General features: G+C 42.6%; 1 protein-coding gene across 6 annotated transcripts in view; it reads right to left on the bottom strand.

Annotated features, from left to right (window-relative positions):
* Nucleotides 1-23,372, bottom strand: part of MBNL2 (muscleblind like splicing regulator 2) — a 153,591-nt gene that overhangs the window by 44,137 nt on the left and 86,082 nt on the right. For all 6 annotated transcript variants that reach the window (XM_082602406.1, XM_082602401.1, XM_082602403.1 and 3 more), the window contains exons 3-4: nt 10,169-10,333; nt 1,779-1,979 (exon numbers count right to left, since the gene is read on the bottom strand). In XM_082602406.1, the coding sequence (XP_082458532.1) occupies nt 1,779-1,979; nt 10,169-10,333 (366 nt within the window). The remainder of the gene's footprint in view (nt 1-1,778; nt 1,980-10,168; nt 10,334-23,372) is intronic.

Here is a 23,372-nt window from a genome sequence, read left to right as displayed (position 1 = left end):
TTCTACTTTGGATATTATCCAACATTCCATCTTTAGCTCATAAAATGTACAAAATAAAAATTACTAAACTGTTCCCACAGATCCTGAGTATGCCTCCCTCTGTAAGTGGAATGACTCCAGGCTAAGACTGCATTGGGGTGTAGAGTAGCCATCAGGCATTTACCAAGGGGCTCTGTGTGCAGCTGACTTCATTCCTGGTTTGAAATGAATTGCAAGCTGCTTTGCTAAAGTCCTCGTGAATCAGTTTTACATATGTCTTTGTCTACCAATCCTGTTGGGAACGACAACTTGTTCCCAACTCAGCTGATTTAATTTGTTTTCTAAACCACACGGTCACGTACTGAACACGAAACCTTCATGGGTCCACCAGGTGGAGCCCCAAACACTTTTCCAGTCCCATGAAAGGTCTGTTCAATATTCACAGGGTTAGTCTTGATCAAAACAGTAGCGATGGGAGTTTATTGTCTTTTCATTTGGGGATCTATATACTCCAGATGGAAGCTGATATTAGGTGACATTTTATCATTTTCAATATTTATTGTGCAAATATTTAAACAAATGCACATTGAAAGAACATTGTCAAATGATCCAAGGCAAAGCACAGTGTACATCCTAACCATACATATATATCACCTAACAACTAACTGGTGGTTGAATGAAAGGAACTCTTTGAAAAATCTATCAGACTCTTTACACACCCATATAAAATGCTCTATTAAATGTCATAGGATACAGTAGTTAAGATAAATGGATGAATGCCCTAACTGATTAAAGAGAAATTTTACCTAGTAAAGTACAGGTGAGTTGGTTTGACTCATGACTTAAGAATTATGTTTTATAAATATATGAATTTTTTAACTTTTTATTTTATATTGGAGTATAGTTGATTAACAATGTTGTGACAGTTTCAGGTGTACAGCAAAGTGATTCAGTTATACATACACATGTATCTATTCTTTTTCAAATTCTTTCCCCATTTAGGTTGTTATATAATATTGAGCAGAGTTCCCTGTGCTCTGCAGTAGGTCCTTGTTGGTTATCCATTTTAAATATAGCAGTGCGTACCTGTCAATCCCAAACTCCCTAACTATCCCTTCCCCCCACCCTTCCCCCACCCAGTAACCATAACTTTGTTCTCTAAGTCTGTGTCTTCTTGACTTTTGTAGATCACTTGAATTTAAGTTAAAGAAAATATCTCAAATCAATAATTAGATTTTCCCAGGCTCCAGTTCCCCCTGTTTACCTGTACATAACTGGGGCTGATATCCTGGAACATGCTAGAGCAGCCATACTAGTTCTTCAAATACTGAAATATGATCATACCACTTGGTCAGTAGTCATAGTCCTACGTCCTCCCACCCCTGTCCCTGAGTGTCTCCCTTGTCCTGGCTGCTGGCCTCCTAACCTGCCCGTTACCAGACCTTTCTAGGATCCAGCAAAGGTTCATGCCTGGCACAGCTGGAGCCCTTGGGAGCCATCTTCGTGGCCTGCATAGTGATTGATTCAATGTTCCATTGGTTGTTACATATTTTGCCCCTGAACACACATTCCACACAACAGATTTTTTGTTTGTATTAAACTTATTCTTTTCCCACAGACTAATTTCCTTTATACTTGACCTTAAATTCAAACAATAGAATTATGAATGCATGGCTTTTAGGTGAATGTGTGTGCATGGCTGTTTTACAAGACTGAATTAATATCTTACAAGCATTCACTTACATAGAGGTATAGCTCTACCACAAATGCATCTCAAACCACAAATATAATTGAAGTACCTCCAGTTTGTCAGTCCTGAGAAGTTTCTGAGTTGCAGTTGAGCCCGGGACAGTGACAGGTGGACTTCCGGGAACAATAACAGGTGTGGTGGGTAGAATTTCCGTTGGGACTAACCCAACTCCAGGGGTTACCGGTGCTAGGTAAGGAGCAAAACTAATCGCCGTATTTGTCCCTATTGCGGGACCTACAGGAAAAGTGGGCTGTTAAAGGAAGATAACACAAGACAAAGGTTCCTTTAGAATAAAACTTTAAAAAATCACCAGCAAGTGTCATTTGAGCAAAATTCATTCATTGCATACAAGACTCTTTGTGTTAGTTGCATAGATCAGTGCTGAACTGTGAAAATTCATTAAGCTTCTTTGTTTTTTGCTTAATAGAAATGAAGTCCATACAGATCCTCTCCTCTCCTCCCCAAACCACACAAACACGTGGGAGAACATGATAGAAACCGAACTACAGGGACCAGGTTAAACTTTTATCCCCATGAAAGTGTTCTCTAGAAAAGGATAATTTCACTCTAATTGCTCATCATTCCAAACTACTGAGTGTTCCAACAAGAAGGCAGTAAAACTTAGGGAATGCTGACTCATAGTCTTTGATTTCTCCGACGTGTCTCTCAAAGGGAGAGGAAGAAAGAAAAACCCTTGACTATAGACTGATTTTCAGACTGACCAAGTTTATACACTCTCAAAAAGTGGGGATTATTTGGTATTTTATTTTGCTCAGATTTACCAGTATGTTTCCATATTCTATCACTAGCATATATAACCCCAAAATTCATAGGCAGCTTACATCTAGACCTGCTATTTCTTGCTCTAGCTCAACTATGTCTAGATCCAATCTTCCTTTCCTGAAAGGTTGGACAGAAGGGCTTGAACTTTTCCATTGGCCATTAAAAGTTGCTTTGGGGGCTTCCCTGGTGGCGCAGTGGTTGAGAGTCCGCCTGCCGATGCAGGGGACACGGGTTCGTGCCCCGGTCCGGGAAGATCCCACGTGCCGCGGAACGGCTAGGCCCGTGAGCCATGGCCTCTGGGCCTGCACGTCCGGAGCCTGTGCTCCACAACGGGAGAGGCCACAACAGTGAGAGGTCCGCGTACCGCAAAAAAAAAAAAAAAAAAAAAAACAAAAAACAAAAAAAGTGGCTTTGGTTTCCTAGGTCACAAAATCAACGCAGCAGTGATAAGGGCATAGAGTTCCTTACTAAACTTCTCTATCACTATACTCTTTGTCCAGGGATAAGAAGAAATATATTAGAGGGTTGAAGGGATGATTGTTTTCAAAAGCTTCACCTGAAAATATGCCTTTCAGAAAGGAAATAATGCACATTTAAGAGAACAACAAACTTGGCTTCACTTTTAAAGAGCCAATGTTAAAAATGTACATTTAAGAGAACAACAAACTTTTGCTTCACTTTCAAAGAACTGATGTTAAAAACTTAAGATGCTAAAGATTTTTCTTAGAATAAACTTTGCACTGAATTGGATCTGAAGAGTTTTTGTTTGTTTTGTTTTTAGTTATTGGATGACTTTTACCCTATTTATTTTTAGGATATTTTAGGTATTTGCAATCACATGTTAATGCAATTTTCTCATATTGAACTATGTGGTTGACCATGTCATGCTACTTCTCTATTTGTACATTATGGGTAACATTCTTGTTGTCTATTTATAGCTCTGAGTTGTTGAACATATGGGAAAAATAATAATCTGTGTGTATTAAGTTTTTTGTTGACAGCAATAATGGAAAAATATCTTTTACAAACGATGATGTTAGAAAGCAGTGAATTATTGATAGTTTGTGCGGGGAGTTCTTGGAGAGGCTGAAAGGCTTCACTGAAGTGGCTGGTCGGGGGAGGGATGGAAGAGGTGATTCTAATGGTCTTAGAGGGCTGCTGCTGCACTCTCACAAGGGGCTCTTAGATCTTTATGGCTCTGACATAAACTTCACTTTGGGGGAAAGTTGCTTCATGAGGTCTTAACATGGGAAATTGATGGCAGTTAGGATTTTTTTTCTTCCTTGACTTTCTACAGAGTTTTATACATGAATGTTTTCCATTTTCAACCTATTTGAGTCATAATTATAGAACGTTGTGGTTTTCAGTAACTGTAGCTTTTATAATTTAGTACTGTTGAAAAGAAGCCAAGTGATTTAAATGGTATAAGGGCTCTATAATGTTAGGATTTAAGAAAATCAATTCTGAAAGGTCATAAATCACAACAGATCAGTGATTCAAAGAACCAGCTATATCAGAAATGCTTGAGGGGAATTTCATAAATAGAGATATCACAAATTCTGACTCAATATGTCTGGGCAGGGTCCTTGAGATTTGCATTAAAAAAAAACCTGACTACATGATCTGGTGTGGAGCCCGGTTTGGGGACAACTGTCATAGATGAGGAGTGAAAATAAATATTAGGAAAAACCAGTACTAGTGTCATTTAATCTAGAGGCTAATGATCGAAGTAAACATTTAGAAACTAGAGCTCTCCCCACATCTCCATTTTTGACTTTCTGTTGAAGCAAATTCCCAACCTCCTTCCCTTTTAGATAACTTGAAGCCCAGGTCAGTGTAGGGACACACATTCAGGTTGTACCTTGACTGTCAATGGGCTGTCAGAACCTCAAAACCCATTTCCCAAAACCTTTTTGGATATCAACAAATCTCTCGCCATTAGCCAAGTTTTGTTCCTTGTTCATCTAATTTAATGGTCAAAAATGAACGTTGCAGTTTGTTTTATTGATGTTAGCTGTACTATAGGTCACAGAGAGTATTATTTAAAAGTAAAAACACAAATATTAGACAAAGGGAGACAGGAATTCGAAATCCTGAGCTCGGCCAGTTATTAATCTTTACCCTGGGCAGGAAATCAACCTCTCTGAACTTTAGTTTTCTCATCTGCAGAAGGGAAGTAAAACTTCAGCTTAAAGACTTGGGCTGAGCAAGGTGTTCGTTCTTTCTTAGAATACTTCGCATGGTTGGAACGCAAGAAATAGCACCTATCATTAGTAGTGTAAAAATCATTATTAATAAAGGTTTTTTCCCCCAAATTGTCCATTGATTCTATAACAGGAATGTAGTCAGGATAGCAATATAATACTAGAGGTATAAAATCTTACTAAATGATAGCAAATATCTTCTTTATTTTGAAATATAGGTTGGGAAAGTATATATTTTCTTTCATGTGAAAGTTAAAAGTTCATAAGCTTTATGAAGATAGATTCAATTAGATATTTTCTCTTTTTTTTATTTAGAGTGTTTTTTTGTTGAAGTTGAATAGTAAAAAAATACAGTTATGGTAATTTTCAGAGATGGGCACTATATTATTTATTATTATTATCATTGACAGTAATACCTTACATCTGTGAAAGGTTCGGCTGTTTTCAAAGCATTCTCACACACAGTGTCTTCTTTAATCTTCTCAATACTCGCGAGAAGCAAGCGTGGCAGCGAGAACTGCACAGTCTTCAGGTGAAAGCAATTTAGAATAGAGACCACGTGGATTCCCCAAGGTCAGCGCTGCCCAGGCAGAGTCAAGGCAAACTACCCAGCACCCCTGGCTCCCAGTCTGGGGCTGTTTTCACTCCTCTGCACTTACTAGATTTCGTTGGTCATTTCTTAAAACAGAAGAGGGAACAAAACCACGAGTTGCCCTTACAGACACAAGCATACAGAGTGAGCATTGGCGGGGAGCCGTGTCCCACAGTCAGCCAGGGCCTCCCGCAGGCAGGAGGTTAGGGCTGCTCTGAACAGCTGCCTGGAAAAGTGGGTCTCAGACCCTGGATTCAAATTAAGGTCTCCAGGTGGAGTTGAGGCTGGTGTCTGAACTTGAGTCTGAGTTGGTAGCTAAGTAAGAGAAGGGCAGGTGACTCTGCTTCTGGAAGGCCACGAGCTGGGGCTTGGGAGAAGCGGCCCTGCGGTTCCCGCAGGAGGGCTGTTGCCAGGTGGTCTGAGACGAGATCCATTTGGTCCTCCTCATCTCTCAGCACTAGCTGCAGTGAGAGAGGCCAGAGGACAAGAGCTGCAGAGAGTCTTCGGGAAGAAAATCGTGTCCGAAATGCCGGTCTTGCCACCTTCGCTCTGGGCTTCACCCCACCTGCCTGTGTTTCTCACTCTCCACTCTTCCTTCTCAGTACCTTACAGCAGTGGGTCTGGGTTCAAAGATCACACACTCACATGTGCACACGTGCTCTTTGATATTTTGTAGTGGCGACGAAGGATCAGGGCTGGGGAGGAATGACTAAGTGGCCCGAGGCATTTTATGGCTCTAAAATGTAGTCAATTGACTTTTTAAAACAAGAGCCTGAGAACTCATACATTTAGAAAGCTCTGACTTCAAAGGGTAGGTATTTGGCACTCAAACTGAAAGGCCTAAAACATGGCATCTCTTAAGGCTTCTCCCTTTACTCCCGGAAGCACCTCTGGAGCACAGAATACTCAACGCTAGACCTCACCCCCAAGGACTGGATTGCATAGGCTCTTGAATCCCTGTCCTACTAAAGGCTACCCACCTGCTGCTTTATCTTGAGTGTACGTGGGAAGGTTGTGTGGGAGGTGAGGGGTTGGGGGCAGTGTGCTGGGAAGGGAAGGGAAGGAAGAATTGCTGTTACAGTCTGTTAGGAATTGGAGAAAGAAAAACTGCTAGGAGGAATAAGGTGAAGGAGACTTTTGAAATGTAATGAATTTGAGACAAAAGAGGAAAAAATAGATTGCATTTTCATTCATTCAGTAAATATTCATTGGTGGTACAGACATGGTGCCAGAGCACTGTGTCTACATTTATTGAACTTAAACCCTAATGGGGAAGGACAAAGAAATAAAATGACAATTCATTTTTATGGATAAGCAGAAATGAGGAGGCCTCACTGGTAATGACAGAGATTGGTGGTGGGTCGCAGGGGATAGAGTTGGAGTCCTTATGAATAAGATGAAGTTAAAACGTGAAGAGTAGTAGGAAACTTCCGGCAAAAGCAAAGGCCTTGAGGCAAGCAAGAGCTCTGTGTGTTCATAGAACTGAAAGTTTGGTTTGGTCTCAGTGGATAAAGGAAGAGTGGCCCAGAATGAGTTGGTGAGCTGGGAAGGGACCTGATCACAGATGACACTATAGATCAAGTCAAGGTTACATGTTTAGGCTTTGTCTCCAGTGAAATGGGAAAGCATTGAAGGGTTGTAAGAAAGGGAGTGATATGATGCCTTTATGTGTTTAAAAGAGTCCTCCAGTTGCTATGTGCAGGATACATTGGAATAAAGCAAGAGTGGAACTTGAGAGATCAGGAGGGAACAGCTTATAAAGTATTTTGAAATACTTGATGGCGGCTCACACGAGGGTGCTGGGAGAAGAAGTAGATGGACTTGAAGGCACATATGACAGGATTTGCTGATGAACTGGATGTGAGAGAATATGCTTGGTTTTGGTTTGAAACTGCTGGTTGCACATACTGAGATGGAAGTGTAGTAGAATAAAAAAATGGGTCTTGATCATGTCAAGTTCCTGTGAGAAATTTGAAGGTGAGTCCAGTAGGAAGCTGGATACCTGAACCTGGGACCCAGAGGAGAGGTTTGGACTGGGAACGTGCATTTGGGAGTTCTCAGCCTGTAGATGATTCAGAGCCACAGAAATGGAAGAGACCATGAAGGAGAGGGTAAATGAGAGAGGAGTCCAGCACTGGGCATATCAGTGTATAGCAGCCTCAACATATAATAGAGGAAAAGAATGGGCAATGGAGACAGAGGAGGAAGGAACGATCAGAGAGCGAGGGGTGCTCCGCAAAGGAGAGATGGATTGCATGTCACTAAGAGGTCGAAAGAGTACAATAAAAGCAGAAGTGCCCATTGGTTTAGCAACATGGAGGTCACTGGTGAGAGATGTCAGCGGATGGGTTCAGGGGAGATGGGAGATAAAGGGAGTGGAAAAACTATGCATTTCTCTTTAGAGAAGTTTACCTAAGAAGGAAACCTAAAAATGGAGGGATACTGGCTACTTTATGTTTATCAATTTCTTTGTCTTAAGCAATTTCTGCATGTATTAGTTTCCCGTGGCTGGTCTAACAAATTCGCACAGACCTGGTGGCTTAAACAACATGCATTTATTCTTTCATAGTTCTGGAGGCTGTAAGTCTGAAATCAGTTTCACTGGGCCAAAGTCAAGGCTTTGGCAAGATCATATTCCCTCTGGAAGCTCTAGGGATGAATCCATTCTTTGTCTCTTCCATTTTCTGGTGGCTGCTGGCATCCCTTGGTTAGTGGCCACATCACTCCAGTCTCTGCCTGTACGGCCACATTGCCTTTCTCCTCTTCCGTATGTGTGTCAACTCTCCCTCTGCCTCTCTTCTAAGGATGCTTGTGATTGCATTTAATCCAGGAGAATTTCCCCATCTCAAGATGCCTAGCTTAATCACATCTGCAAAGACCCTATTTCCTTGTAGGGTGACATTTACATTTCCAGGTACCTTTGAGGGCCATTATTTGGCCTACTACCTTGTATTAGGTCACTAATTCATTCCTGAGACTCTGAAGTGATTTGTTTGTAGAGTTAATGATTTTTAAGTTTATTACATTTTTTGTTCTAATTTTTCTTGCGATTTAAAAACCTCTATTAAAATACTTAAATGTAATATTCCTTCTTCATAGAGTAATCTGATTATTGTCTTCTAACTAATATATGAGACAATACATAAACATAACTTTCAAAGAAAATTCAACTAATAGTTTATAACAGGAATGGAATTTTCTTATTACCATTGCCATTATTGGCTACCAGGGTCAATCCTTACAAATTCTAAGTAAATAAGAAGTGAATGATTAAAACGATATAATGCACTGTTGCTATGTTGACCTAGGTGGTTCTAAGTTTATTCCCATAGATGTCATTTAATATGTATAATTAAATTATTTTAGCATTTAGGTAATTTAATAAAATAATTTATATGTGTGTATCAATAAAGAGAACCATAAATTATACATGTGAATGGTTTTAAGTAGATCCACTTAAACGCCTGTATTTGGTGTTAAATGTGTGTTCAGAACTCTACCTGTGTTGTCCTTACATCTAGGATAACTCCTTCTCATCCTTTAGGCTGTACTTATTTAGGGCTTCCTCCAAGCAGCCTTTCCTGCCTCATCCAAAATCATAATTCCCTGGGCCTGAATCTTATGTTGCCTTTTCCTTGAGTCTGTCTACACCCACAAGACTGTAGCTGATTTATCTTGGAGTCCCTGCACCTGCACTTTTTTTTTTTTTTTTTTACTCCGAGCAGAGCTGGTTCCTGGCTACTTTGTGCCGCTATTCTTGGGCAGAAACCTGGAGACAAGCAGAATTGACAACAATCTGCCCAGATTCTCTCCCCTCCTCCTGGACCAACCCTACCTTCCCCATCTCATCTCATGGACGCACAACAAGAAAATGTAACTCCCTGGTAGCTATCCCTTTTCATTTAGCAGCTTTCAATGACATAGAATTTTCATACAATAAAGACTGATTTTTAAACAATCATCTCTTGTGTATGTACCTCTTTTTTAAAAAAGAGCAAATTTCACTCACTTCACTGGCTTTGTTTTTTAAAAAATTAGCTTGTTTTTGACAAAAAATTTACAAGTGCAAACAAAATTCACTAAAGCCAAAAAATGCACTCCTCTCCCTCAGGGCCTCATTCTTAGAGCAATTTCCAGACCTTTAAGGAAGTACTTTCAAACACTGTGAAATCACTGTGAAATATGACACAGTACGTATTCGTAGACTGAACTCCCTGGGCGTTTAATCCTGTGGGCCTTGTCTCAGCTCCTGCACCCTTGGCAGGCCTCTGAGACGGGAGGCGTGGGTGGCTCAGGCAGCTCTCCTTCAGGCCTCTGCCAGGCTCCAGGGGGAGCAGACTGCAGAAAGCGCCCTGGTCAAGATGTCTGAGGTCCAGGCTCAGCTCCACAACTGATTAGCTGCAGGACATTGGGTAAATCCGCTAACTTCTGTGGTTTCATTTTCCCCTTCCTTAAAATGATACCATTGAACTAAATAATCTATCTGTTGCATTGCTAATAATGTTTTAGGCATCAGAATCTCTTCTTTGCATAGATCATCAATTCATACTCTAAATGAGAACGTAGAACTATTGCCCTTCTAAGATGGTTCAAATATGGAGGTTACTGGTGAGAAAGAGCTGGAGTGACACAGATTTCCCAGATATTGATTAGAAATTGTCTTTGCCTACAGTTTCTACATGCGTTTTTCCATTTAAATAATATAAAAAACCCTGTTTTCAGCATCTAGTTAGCTTCAAAGCTATTTGCCTTAATGGTAGCCAAAGAGACAAAGTAGGGGGACACCATTTTAGGTCAACCTGGCCTTGCTGGTACCAACACTTTAATCATCAAGCCCATCATGAGATGCAATGTACTCACCACTGGATGAAGTGGGGTTCCTGGAAACATAAATTGCATCTGCTGGGCAAGCATTGCTGCTGCAGTTTTTTGCTGGATCAAATTGTTCCTCCCGTTAATTTCAAGTTGAGTTTTTAAATGTGTTGGAGGGTGAAGATACTTGCAGTTCTCTCTTGAACAACGGCCCTGGAAGAAAGAGTTTGGGTCTTAGGACTGTCATAAGTAGCTTTCAACTCTGTTGTCAACCATTTCACAATCATTCCTTATATACGAAGGTGTGTATCTGTGTGTGCGCACATGCGTGCACATGTATGTTGGAACATACAAGGGGTGAATCAGGCATTCGATGATTATCAGGCTTGCTCAGACCTGTTGAACAGAGAAGCATCCTGAAATGTTGTTGTTTTTAGTGGATTCTAACTCTGACAAAAGACCCTAAGGAAACGTGACTGCTGAGAGTAAAGTCAGACCCTTCTAGGCAGTGTGGAAGGCCATCAGAGGAGCGTATTTATTGTGACTTATCAAAAGGAAGCTTTGAACTTGCTAAACGTTGGTTTGTGCTGGAGTGATGACAAAATGTGAATAATTATGCGCCACATTTGTGCAGCGGGGAAAGTAATCAGAAGGTCTTGAAATGTGTGCTCCAGGGTGGCTGAAGACACTCCTAAATCGAATGATTGAAGAAGAGGCGGTGGTAGAATAGGAGCGGACATTTCTTAGTAACTGATGCACAGGTGAAATTTCCAGGCATGAACTCAGATAATCACCTGCAACGGAGCAGTTTGCTATAATACATGAAAGCTGCAGCCCATGTCCCTGCCCCAATCCCGTGACAGTTGTATAAAATTAAATGTCACAATATGAGGTAGTGAAGAGTGTTTACAGCTAAAGTAACATCGGGATGTTAAAGTTGGCAAAGTGAAAAAAAAAATTAATTAGGTGACAGGTGTGCCTAAAACCAGTCTGGAAGAGTAATCACAAATGGTAGTGTTTATACTGAATTCCCAAGTTTTCAAAACTACCAATTGAGAGAATCATGTTGATGTGTGAATTATGCGATTTCTGGAGAAAGAATAACGAACTGTGTTAACCAGTATGGAGACTGTCATTCCCTAAAGAAGTAGTCTTATTTGCAACCAAGAAAAGAGAATATGGGTTTGTTTACCAAATATCAAAGTAATTTTAAAAAGCAAGCTGGGTGGATCTGGGCAAACACATTTGTTTATAGTCGTCCTAATTCTAAACATCTGGAGTTCACATGCTGCCCCCTGCTCGTTTCAGCTGCACTTGTGGTGGCGCAGGCTCCCTCCCAAATGTCAGCCTCCTACACGGCCGCGGAGAAGGGCAGACAGGGGTCCTGGGCTCAGCCTCGTGCCCTGCACTCATCAACCCACGTTAGCAGCGTGAGAGGCTGCGCCGCCCTCTGTAGGGAGGACACAGAGGCGGGCACCGGGGACCCCAGAAGGAATCGGTCACGTTTCTGCTGAAGTTATTCTGTAACAACGGGCAAGGTCAGCATGTCTCCTTAGGCTCAAGTTCATATTGTTGATGTTTCATTCAGCATCCTGAGGGAGGAAACAGACATCTTGGGTCAAGTACTGGAAGGTCCACTGTTAAAATCCTGGCAAACTGGACCCACAATTTAAAATAATCCACTTTGTTGTACACCTGAAACTAACACAACATTGTTAATCAACTGTACTCTAATATGAACTAAAAAGTTAAAAAAAAATAATCCACGTCAAAGCAGTCTAGAAATCTCTTTCTCTCTCCATCTACTTCTGTCTACAGATTTTTAAGGTAAAGTTTTAATCCTAACTTTACTTTGCTCATTGTTTTGTGATGTCCTAGGGTCCCTCCAGCCCTACCAACCTGCTTCAGGCATGTCTTATTTTTACTTCTCTTTCTGTCTTCCCTTGACAATTGCCCAAGTCTCTGGATTTTCTAAAATAAAAGGTCCAAGAAAGCATTCAGATTGGGCCAGCTCCTAGAGCACAGGAGTGTGACCAGTCTCTGGTCTGGCTGCCTTATGTCAGGTGTCCAAATACATTCTTATCATCTATTGTGGGAGGTGGTCACGGGACGTGGCTACTGCCCGTCATCAGGGGTGGAGGAGAATTGAACAGAGTGACATTTCTTGTGTAGAGGATAAGTCTCCCCAGGCTTCTCTCTGGCAAGCTCAGTTCAAACTCTCTTCAAACACAGTCAGTTCACTTGGAAGATGACACCCAGAAAGGCTCATGTATACAGGGTACACGTATGGGCCTATGTGTACAAATGTACAAAGGGCCTCATGCAGGGATTTGGGAAAGCAGAGTTCCATAGAATGGAGTTGGAATTTGTGAGACATCCACGCTTCTACCAGTTTGGCTATTATATTTTACTCGTTCATATAATTGTCAATTTGATCATTAGTCTTCTAATGTAATGCTTTGTAGCTTCAGGTAAAAATTTCGATTAGGCTAGAAAAATATGTTTTTTTTTGTTAATGCTGTCATCTCTTGATACAACTGGGACTCTTAAGGAACTACATAAACTATTTTCAGCCAATGGAACATGATTGACAACATCGAATTAGTAATTTATTGATGGAACCTTCTTTTCCATGAGAATTAATACAATTAATACAATTTCCTACTGTTCTTACTTACACACTTGGAGTGAGGTATATTATTGATTACCCATGTACCAGACAATTTATACATGGTTATCTCATTTTCTCCTTATAATGATCCCTATTTTACAAAACAGCAAATGTACTCAGAAAGATCAAGAAACTTTCCAAAGTTTATATAATTGGTAAGTGGTAGGGCTGGATTTTAAATCTAGGTTTATCTGACTCAATTACCTCACTGTACTAACCTATTTATTAGCAACAGTTAAAATCCAGGGAGGCTAAAAATCTAGCATTCTCCTTCATAGAATAATAGGCTACTTAACACAATTTAAAATATAATAGAATATATATGAGGACTTGGGAGTGGAAAAAGATCATTTGCCTGGGTCTGTCTGTCGGAAGGGGGTCAGAGGCGTGGTTAGGCTCACAGGCTCTGGAGGCAGATGCCTGGGCACATAAGTTGGCTCTGCTTTTTCCTACCTTTGTAACTTCGAGCAAATTACTTGAATTTCTTGTATATTGGTGTTTTCATCTATACAATGAAAATAATTATTGTGTTTTCCTCTAAAGGCTGTTGTAGGATTAGATGAGCTAATACAGGCACAAGGTGTAGAGAATGCCTGGCACGTAGTAAGCACTGGGGAAGTGTTGTCAGCATTACCAAAGAAAGGAAAGATATTCGTATGTCATTTTCTTTACAGTAAATGCAGGATTACAGATTTAGTTATGTTTTGATTGGCTTTTTGTTCCTTCTCTAGAGTAGCTTTTCATTTCAAAACATGATAAAAGCAATCAGTACTTAATTATACTTATTCAAATATCTTATATTTAAAATTATTTTCAAGTCTACAGGACATTTCTGCAAGTATCCATATTTGAGGAGAGAGCCCTGGAACATAGTTCAGTCTAGCATCAATATTTTGAAGGGTGTTGCAGCACAGATGTATGAGGCATACAAATTCAAAGCCTGGGAAACTCTAGGCAGCAGAATTTTAGTAAGGGATACTATAGGACTGTAAAATCCTAAAGGAAAAGTTACTGTCAAAATATAACTATTTGACACAGTAAACAATCGGTAAGGAAGTTTTTGTTAAGGCGTAAGATCTGTCAGGATACACATCATCGCACAAAAACTGTTGATTATCAAAGCAAGTTGTCATAACCCGACGGGAGAGGGCAGTGAGCAGAGATGTAAAGCATCTTTGTATACCATTGTGAAACAAAACAGAAGTGTCAAAAATAGCATCTCCCAATTTTAGTCCAAGAAATGAAGACGAAAATGTCTTGGGAAAGTCTTCCTGTGGCTGCTAGGATTGTTTTTTGTTTTTTTTTTAACTCTTCTTCCCTTGGTTAAACACTGTTTCCGAGAGATAAGAGAGGTAGGGTCCAGCCCCTGGAGAAGGGGACTGGCACAGCTTCTGTGGGATGGAGTGGGAGAGCACCATTCCAGAGTCTTTGTGAAGAATCTTCTAGAACTGGAAAGTGGGAGCCCTGGAGGAGTCTAGGCAGATGGTCCCACACCAGGGTCTAATGTGGAAATTGCAGCCCTCAGGGGCTCCGCCCACTCCGGGTGGGATGCAGCAGGTTTAGAAAGGACAGGTGGTCTGGATCACACTCACCATTGTTCTTGGTCTATTTCCAGGCTAGGGTCTCATTCCTTCCTTCATTCAACAACTATTTATTGAGACCTTGCTGTGTACCAGGCCTTGTGCTAAGTGCTAGTTAACTAAAGGTGCGTAAACACAAGATCTGCTACCTCCTGCCTGAAGCCTGCAATCAGGTGGTGAAGACGGATATTAGCCAAACAGTGACACAGATAAATGTAGAATTACAAACTGTGGTCCCTGTTCTGGAGGGGAAGGCTGAGGGAGAATGGTGGGAGAGGGTCAGAATCGAGACTGGTGGCAAAGGAGGGCTCTGAAGAAGTGACATATTTAAACTGAGACCTGAAGGATGAGAAGGAACTTGGCAAGAGAGTGAGTGAGGGCTAAAGTGTGTGTGTGTGTGTACTTGTGTGTTGAGGGGGAGAATACAAAATGAGGACAAAAGGAAGAGGACGTGCTAGGAGAACGTACCATCTGGGGGCCTTCTTGAACTTTCTCAAGGCTGGAATACGGAAGGGGGTGTGGGTTGCAGTGGGGGGATGATAAGAGATAAAACGGGAAGAAGTTGACTAGAACCAGATAACAAAGAACTTTGGGAGTCAAGTTAAGGGCTATGAACTTCATTGCCACTGAAATTTTTTTTTTTATGTCTCTCTCTCTCTCTGTTTGTTGCTTTTTTAAAAAAAATTTATTTATTTATTTATTTATTTTTGGCTGTGTTGGGTCTTCGTTTCTGTGCGAGGGCTTTCTCTAGTTGCGGCAAGTGGGGACCACTCTTCATCGCGGTGTGCGGACCTCTCACTATCGGGGCCTCTCTTGTTGCGGAGCACAGGCTCCAGACACACAGGCTCAGTAGTTGTGGCTCACGGGCCTAGTTGCTCCGCGGCACGTGGGATCCTCCCAGACCAGGGCTCGATCCCGTGTCCCCTGCATTGGCAGGCAGACTCTCAACCACTGTGCCACCAGGGAAGCCCGCCACTGAAAGTTTTGAAGCAGGAGAGGAGCAAGATCAGATTTATGTTTTACGCTACGTATAAAATCTTACCCTGATTATTAGATTTTGTATCTCTAATGTTGTTATGGTTTGCATTGTTTGGAATCCGCTTATTTAAAAACAATAACAGAATTCTGATGTAGTTTACATAGGATTTGTGCACTTCATTCTGCTTCCCAAAATAATCTCTACTCCAGGAAAATTTAGTTTAGGGAGGATGGTTAGAAGCAAGTAAGAATTTCAAGCTGAATTAAGTTTATTAAAACAAGCGACCATGAAAGATTCTAATGCAGAATACCCATGTTGATTCTTAACAGGATGGGGAAAGATGCTGAATAACTGTAATATGTACGTGTCAGAACAACAGATCATAGCTATCAGAATTACATGGTCATTACATTGCACGATGTGGAAGAGAATAAATGCAGCTTTGGCTAAGAAAAAATTTCAGAATCAGGTTGGTGTGAGAAAGGAAAAGCATAATTGGAAAATGAGGTTTTCCAATTGCTTATTTTAAAACCAGGAATTTTTAGAGTCTTTCCCTAGTATGCTCCTAATTGAAAAAGTCAATTAAAATATGGAAGCAAAAAAGAAAACAGATTAATTAGGAGATTATTAAAGGGATTAACAATAGGAGTTTGGCCCATAGGAATAGCTAACAGACAACTATATCCCATTAGTTTTCCAAGGGAAAAGCAATAGATTTTATATGATCTGCAATTCAAACTGACAATAGGCCCCTGCTGTATGACTCGGGGATAATTTAAGTTGTTTCTTAGTGTGGGCCACGCCATTGATAGCAGACTACAAACGCCCTTTTGGGAAATAATTCCAGTTGAGGCCCAGGGTCACAGCCTGATCCACTGAATTCCTCCTCTTCCCGTTGGGTCTTGTCTGCTCACTGCTTTCAGCATGTGATGGTGTTTTCAGGGAGCAGGCCTGGCTGTGGAATGGAGAATCTGACTCTAAGATTGGGGGCAAATGGTATGCATTCCCAAAGCGGCCTGCTGGGATGCTCTGAGTCCAGGAGCCTGCTTGGGAGGTCCATGGAAGCCACTGAAGAACCTCTCAGATTCCCTCGCGTTCCGCACACGTGAAACCAACTTAGCGAAATCCTGATGTCCTGGAGTCACATTCCTGAAGCCTGTTCTATCTTGGAACCTTTCCTGGAGAAGCAGTTTAAACCAGTGGTAAAGGGAACAGTCTCTGGAACTGGACTACTTGGGCTCAAAATCCAGCTCTGCTGTTCTTGCCATGGGACCTTGTGGCCTCCAGTTGCCACATCTGTAAAATGGGGATAACAGTAGTTCCCCCCTCATAGACTTTGGTAAGGATTAAGATTTAATGCATATACAGTGTTTGAACAGTTCCTGGCACATAGTAAGCCCTCTATAAGTTTTTTTTGTTTTTTTTTGTTTTTTTTTGCGGTACTCGGGCCTCTCACTGCTGTGGCCTCTCCCGCTGCGGAGCACAGGCTCTGGATGCGCAGGCTCAGCGGCCATGGCTCACGGGCCCAGCCGCTCTGCGGCATGTGGGATCTTCCCGGACCGGGACACGAACCTGTGTCGCCTGCATCGGTAGGCGGACTCTCAACCACTGCGCCACCAGGGGGACCCCAGCCCTCTATAAGTTTTTATTATTATCCTCTTCCTCTTCCTCATCATTATTAATATTAGCAACACCCTCTCTGCAGAGTAGATAAAAATACATGGTATTAAAAACAACCTTCCTGGGGCTTCCCTGGTGGCGCAGTGGTTAAGAATCCACCTCGCAGTGCAGGGGACATGGGTTCGATCCCTGTTCCGGGAAGATCCCATATGCCGTGGAGCAGCTAAGCCCATGCACCACAACTACTGAGCCTTCACTCTAGAGCCTGTGTGCTGCAACTGCTGAGCCCACGTGCTGCAACTACTGAAGCCCGCACGCCTAGAGCCCACGCTCTGCAACAAGATAAGCCACCGCAATGAGCAGCCCATGAACTGCAACAAGGAGTAGACCCCGCTCACCACAGCTACCGAAAGCCTGCGCGCAGCAACGAAGACCCAATGCAGCCAAAAACCAAGCAAATAAATAGATAAATAAAATAAAAATAAAAACAATCCTCCTGATAACTAGTTCAGTTTCTGTATCACGGTGCTTCTCTCTGGCCTGTCTACCAAACTCTTTAACACTATTCTTGTTCTCACAATTAGCACCAGCCTTGGCCATTTCTCTCTTCGGAAGAACCTCAGATCTGTTTCTCTTTGATATCTGTCCTACTGAAACTTGCCAGGCCTGATGAACATGGCATGACTAATCCAGAGTTTAAAGCAGCTATGCATTATAGTGGGAAAATCCTGGAATTCTGGTTGTGGCTTCATCCCTAAATGGTTAGATTAACTTTTGCAGATAATGTATAACATTCTGTGCCTCAATTTTCTTATCTGTCAAATGGGGGTGATCATGTTCCCATATCTCAACTCTTTCCGATGTTTGTGAGAGCTCGAGAGACAGCCACAGTTGCTGTGAAAAAAATCATAATTTGCTATACGTGGTCAATTCTACATCTATTTCCCCTTTGAATGTTCCTAATCTAGTAGAAGGAGAAAGCCACATAAAGCAACAGTTACAGTGGAGGGTGACACCTGGGAGGTATGTTGGCAGCAGTCCCAATATGTTATGAGAATTGTGAGCAGTCTGTGTGACAGGCGGGGCATGAAGTGTATCAGCAGACGTGGCAAATTAAGTCAAAATCGATTAAGTCTAGGAGGATTTATTAAGTACCTACAGTGGAAAAGTCAGTCAAATAGACCACTGCTTTGGTCCCTGTGACATGTAAAGTGTTTAGCAGGTGTTTTCTAAGCGACTAAACTGGCTGGGGGGATCAGATGCCCACAGCCTCAGTTTCTCTAGTTTCAAAATCTCTCAAGGTTTTTGAAAGTGGGAAAAAGAAAACAAAACCCAGAGGCTTTGGTTTGAGCAGGTGAGGTCCAGCCCTCTTCCCCAAGGCTGGCGCTTCTTCCTTCCTTACAGGGAGCTGCGAATGCTTCTGAGTCTGCCCTCTCTAGGTTTGCATTTAGGGCAACCTGTTATCCCTGGAGAGGCTGGAAGACCTTGGGGCCGTCACCAGTGCTCTAGGAGCAGATCTGTGACTCGTTATAGTCATGCCAATGTAATTGCTCTATTCCTTCAAGCACTATTGTGCTGTTAAGACCTAATTTGTGACCGTTTAAACAGACGAAACATAAAAATTAATAAATGGGGAGGAGAGGCAAAGAGGGTGAATTGTTTGCAGTTTGCCATTTCAAATCATGTTTCAATTTTTTTAATGGATTTGGCTGCCTGAGAAGTTTAATTAATCAATCAATTTATTTATTAACATTAAGACTCAAGTTTATTTATTTATTTATTTATTTTGTGGTACGCGGGGCTCTCACTGTTGTGACCTCTCCTGTTGCGGAGCACAGGCTCCGGACGCACAGGCTCAGCGGCCATGGCTCATGGGCCCAGCCGCTCCGTGGCACGTGGGATCTTCCCGGACCGGGGCACGAACCCACGTCCCCTGCAGCAGCAGGCGGACTCTCAACCACTGCGCCACCAGGGAAGCCCTCAAGTTTATTTTTTTATATATGCTTCAAAATGTACTGAGCGTGTCTCCTTCCCTTGATTCTCCAATTATGTGAAGAATTCTTTTTCACTGTTTTTCTCTTCGACTTCCTTTCTCTGTCCTTGAGCCTGGGCAGTTTAAGTGTCTCAGACTACTTACGTGTCTTATGATGGGAAAGAGCTGTTTGTCAGTTTGATTGAGGCGCCAAGCCCTGTCTTTACTGGTAAGGATTATCCATCTTGTTATCTTTATATGTTAACTGAAAATGTGCCAGTTAAGAGAAATCAGTGAGACCAAAAATAGTCCCTCCATTTTCCAGGGGTTTAAGGAAACTGATTTCCAGGCATCAGATGCTTCATTTGAAAATTATTTTATTTAGCTAAAAGATTAATATCTTCTTCTTGTTGGTGTCAAGCTGGGAAAGGCTTCCAGGAGGAGGTGGGAGAAGGGGTGGGTGAGGTATGGATGGGGCATTGGGAAGGGGTGGACAGGAAAGGGAGCAAGATGGGGGAAAAAGACCAGGAAAACAGGGCCAATCAGGTGAAGAAGTGCTGGAAGGAGATGGAAGCGTAGAGTGTCCTTTCCAGGGTGCATTCAGTTTTAGTAACAAAGGAAAGCACATTCCTCTTGGGCTGGTGTGTCTGAGCAGCTGCCGGAGGAAGCTGCACTTGATTCAAGAAACACAGCCTGGGGAGGTACGGGCAGGCGTGGCCCCTGCGTCACTGCAGGGCCAGTTCTGCACGGCTTAGGGGAGGATCAGCTGAGCCGCATTACAGAGCAGAGGTGAGGGGGTTAGTGTCTGTCTCCTGAGGGCAGGAGCTGTGGGCCTCCATTCCTTTATTCATTCAGCAAACATTGTGGAGCATCTGCTCGAGGCCAGAAACTGGGGTGGAATTGCGCACAGGGTACTGAGATGTGATCTTACCCTCAATAAAAATAGCAAAGACTTATATAATAGTGCACATATCATGTACCAGGAGTTTCTAAGTGCTTTTGGTACATCACACTCTAATCTTCAATACAAGTGCTTAACAGAGGAACTGTTAATATTCTCACTTTATGGGATAAAATGGAGGCACAGAGAGGGGAAGTGACTTCCCAGAGTCACACAAGTAGTCAGTGGCAGAGCTGGGCATCTGACCCAGGCCGGACGGCAGCCTGTGCTGTTCACCCTCTGAAGAGCCATTTTTAAGAAACTGAAAATCCCATGCAACGTTCCTAGTACACGTTAAAAAGCATTCTTCACACATAATATCTTATTACAGCTTCACAACATTCTTGTAATATATTACTCCAATTTAAAGGGAAGGAAAATGAAGCTCCGAGAGATCTGAAGATACTTTCCAAGGCCAAGTTGCCAGAGTCGACCAGGCTGAATTCTGGGCCCCCATTACTAAAAAATGTGCCCTCCCTTGCCTCTTGCTGTCAGTGGGGGGAAGCTGCAGGGTAACATACAAAAGATTTGTTCAGAGCAGAGTGGACCCCTTGCATAATAATGAACATTAGGGAGGTGACGCAGGACGATTGTGTTGTGGGTTGAATTGCGTCTTCCTGGAGAGACGTGTTGATGTCTTAAGCCCCAGTTCCTTGGAATGTGACCTTATTTGGAGATAGGGTCTTTTATAGAGGTAATTAGATTAAGATAAGGTCATCTAGGTGGGCTTTAATCCAACATGACTGGTGTCCTTATGGAAAGGGAAAATTTAGACCCAGGGACAGACAATGTGAAGAGACACAGGAAAAAGATGGCTATCTCCAACCCAAGGAACGTCTGGAGCTGCCAGAAGCTGGGAGAGAGGCCTGGAACAGCTCCTTCCCTAGACCTTTAGAGGAAGCACCGCCCTGCTGACACCTCGGTTTCAGACTCTGAGCTTCCCAAACTGTGAGAGAATAAACTTCTGTTGTTCTAAGCCACCCGGTTTGTGGTACTTGTTATAACAGCCTTGGAAACAAGTACAATCACTTATAAGAAATGCTAGATGATGTATTTTTTTTTCATGAGATTGGAGGCTACAACCAGCAAAACACTATGCTATCTTCTGACACAAAGATTTGGTTCTGCGAATGGGTATTCTAATTTTTTTCCCGAACTCAAGTAACAAGATCCCCTTGTCTTATCAAAAACAAACTACAACAACTCCCAAATCCTTAACAAGTACAATGATTTTCTGCAAATGAAATTTGGTTAGCTTAAACACTATGAGATTTTTCACATGGTAGATTTAATAGGAGAGATTTATTTTAGTAAAAGACAAAATGTTTCACTAAAGAACTTATCAGTAATGCATAAAGGCCTACTGAGTCTCTGAAGATCCCATTTTCAAAGAGAAATGTTGGGATAATTTTTATGTCCTGATTACAGAGAAAGACTCGATGAAGATTGTCCTTGATATTAAATTTGTATGGAGGAGGCGGATGCGGGAAGGGGGAGGAATCACTCAGTCAAGCAGGGGGGAAGTCAAAGAAAGTGTGTAAATTTGGCCAGCATTCTGAAGTTGCTTTTAAAAGGTTGATATGCGCCTCTGGGAAGTGAGGCCACCTTCACAGGTACTTGGACACACCAAGCGACGAGGTTAGATGCTCTGGGTGCAAGGACGAAGCCTGCCGACTTCAGCCCAGGTCTGCCCTACTCCCACCCTTCTGACCGCCTCACCTGTTCAGTCCCTCCCAGGCTCCCAGGACAAATCCTAAACTGAGGCTGGCTGTTTGCCCCTGGCTGATACCAAGTCAGGCCCCCTGTTTTGATGGCTAGACGACTGCTCTGTGCTACGTCCCCACTTTCTGCTTTCCTCTTCACCTTGTCTGCCTAGTGGGTGTCCCAGTGGGTACCACAGGGTTTCTCTCTTCACTTCCAAGTTCAAGGGCTGAGAAATTGCCTCACTCCAGGCTCCCTCCTCGGGTCAGAGCTCTGCTTGGCCTCTGCATGCAGAAAATCCTGCCCACAGGCTGGGCCCTGTGACCCACTGGGGGACAGCTGCTACCCACCTGCAGACCCAGCAAGGATCATCTACCTGGATTTGTCCTCTCTGTCACCCACCCTCAGCTGACACTCTGCTTATTTTTCTCAGACTTCCTGCTGCTGAATATTTCTCCGGGATGCACCTAGGAGGGTGGACACACAGTCAGCAGCTCAGTCAGCATCTCTTTGGTCCAGGGAGCAGAACTAGCTCCACACTCTGGAGCCCCTCTGGTCAGATTCAGCCAAGCACTGAGATATGACATTATTCCATTTCCCTCTTAGGACTCTTTGTGGAGGAAGCATTGTCCCTCAGCAAATCCCAGTGTTCCCCATTAGTGGCTACAGGTTGGATACTTAAGCTCCTCATAGCCCAGCAACTGCGGGTCAAATTTATTTATAAACTGAATCAATCCATTATTAGAGGGTCCAGTGTTTTGTGTTGTTGTTTTTTAAGAGAATTACGTATATGGTAATAATAGTTGGTAACATTGGTTGAGTACAAATAAATACTGATATTATTATTATTATTATTATTATTTTCTGCGGTACGCGGGCCTCTCACTGTTGTGGCCTCTCCCGTTGCGGAGCACATGCTCCGGACGCGCAGGCTCAGCAGGCATGGCTGACAGGCCCAGCCGCTCCGCGGCATGTGGGATCTTCTCGGACCGGGGCACGAACCCGTGTCCCTTGCATTAGCAGGCGGACTCTCAACCACTGCGCCACCAGGGAAGCCCTGACTACTTATTATTAAATACATACTAGGCACTGTGCTAAGTGTTTCACCTGCATTGTCTCAGGCAAACCTATCAGAAGGGGAGGTGCTATTAATATCTCCATTTGATACATGAGAGAACCGAGACCCGGCTAGATTAACCACCTTGTCCCAGGTCATACAAGGAGCAAAAGGCAGAACCAGGATTTCCACAAGGTTACTCCTGAGCCACTGCTTATAGTCCCTGTACTTCTTTCACATGTTCACATACAAGTGACATTTACTGAATGCTTATGATGTGCCAAGTATGGTGCTAAGAGCTTTACAGGAATGACCTTGTTAGTGTTCATTATAAGCCTCTAGGGTAACTCTTATTTGAATCCCCATTTTGCAGAAGTGGAAACCAAGGCTCAGAGAGGTTAAGTAACCTTCCCAAGGCCACACAGCAAGTAAGGGGAAGATCCAAGATTTGAACCGATCCCACCTGGCTCAGCCAAAACTGCCATCTCCGAGAATAGCAATTATTAATTCCAACGATATGCCTGGCACTGTGCTAGGCCCAAGTGGATACAAAGGTGAAAGATAAATTGTTCCTAACTTTAAGAAACTCTGGATACATAGATCTACAATGCATAGACACATGAATGGAAGAAAGGGAAGAAACCATAGTAACGAGTACTATTTACATTTAATATTAGCTGAAAGGATCCAGGTAGTGTTTCATAAATCAGGCATTCTTACAAGTCCAATTCA

This window comes from Mesoplodon mirus (assembly GCF_964341445.2).
Source record: "Mesoplodon mirus genome assembly, chromosome: 17".
NCBI classification, from domain to species: domain Eukaryota; kingdom Metazoa; phylum Chordata; class Mammalia; order Artiodactyla; family Ziphiidae; genus Mesoplodon; species Mesoplodon mirus.
Note: the sequence above shows the minus strand (reverse complement) of the source record. Positions and strands in the feature narration are given on the sequence as shown.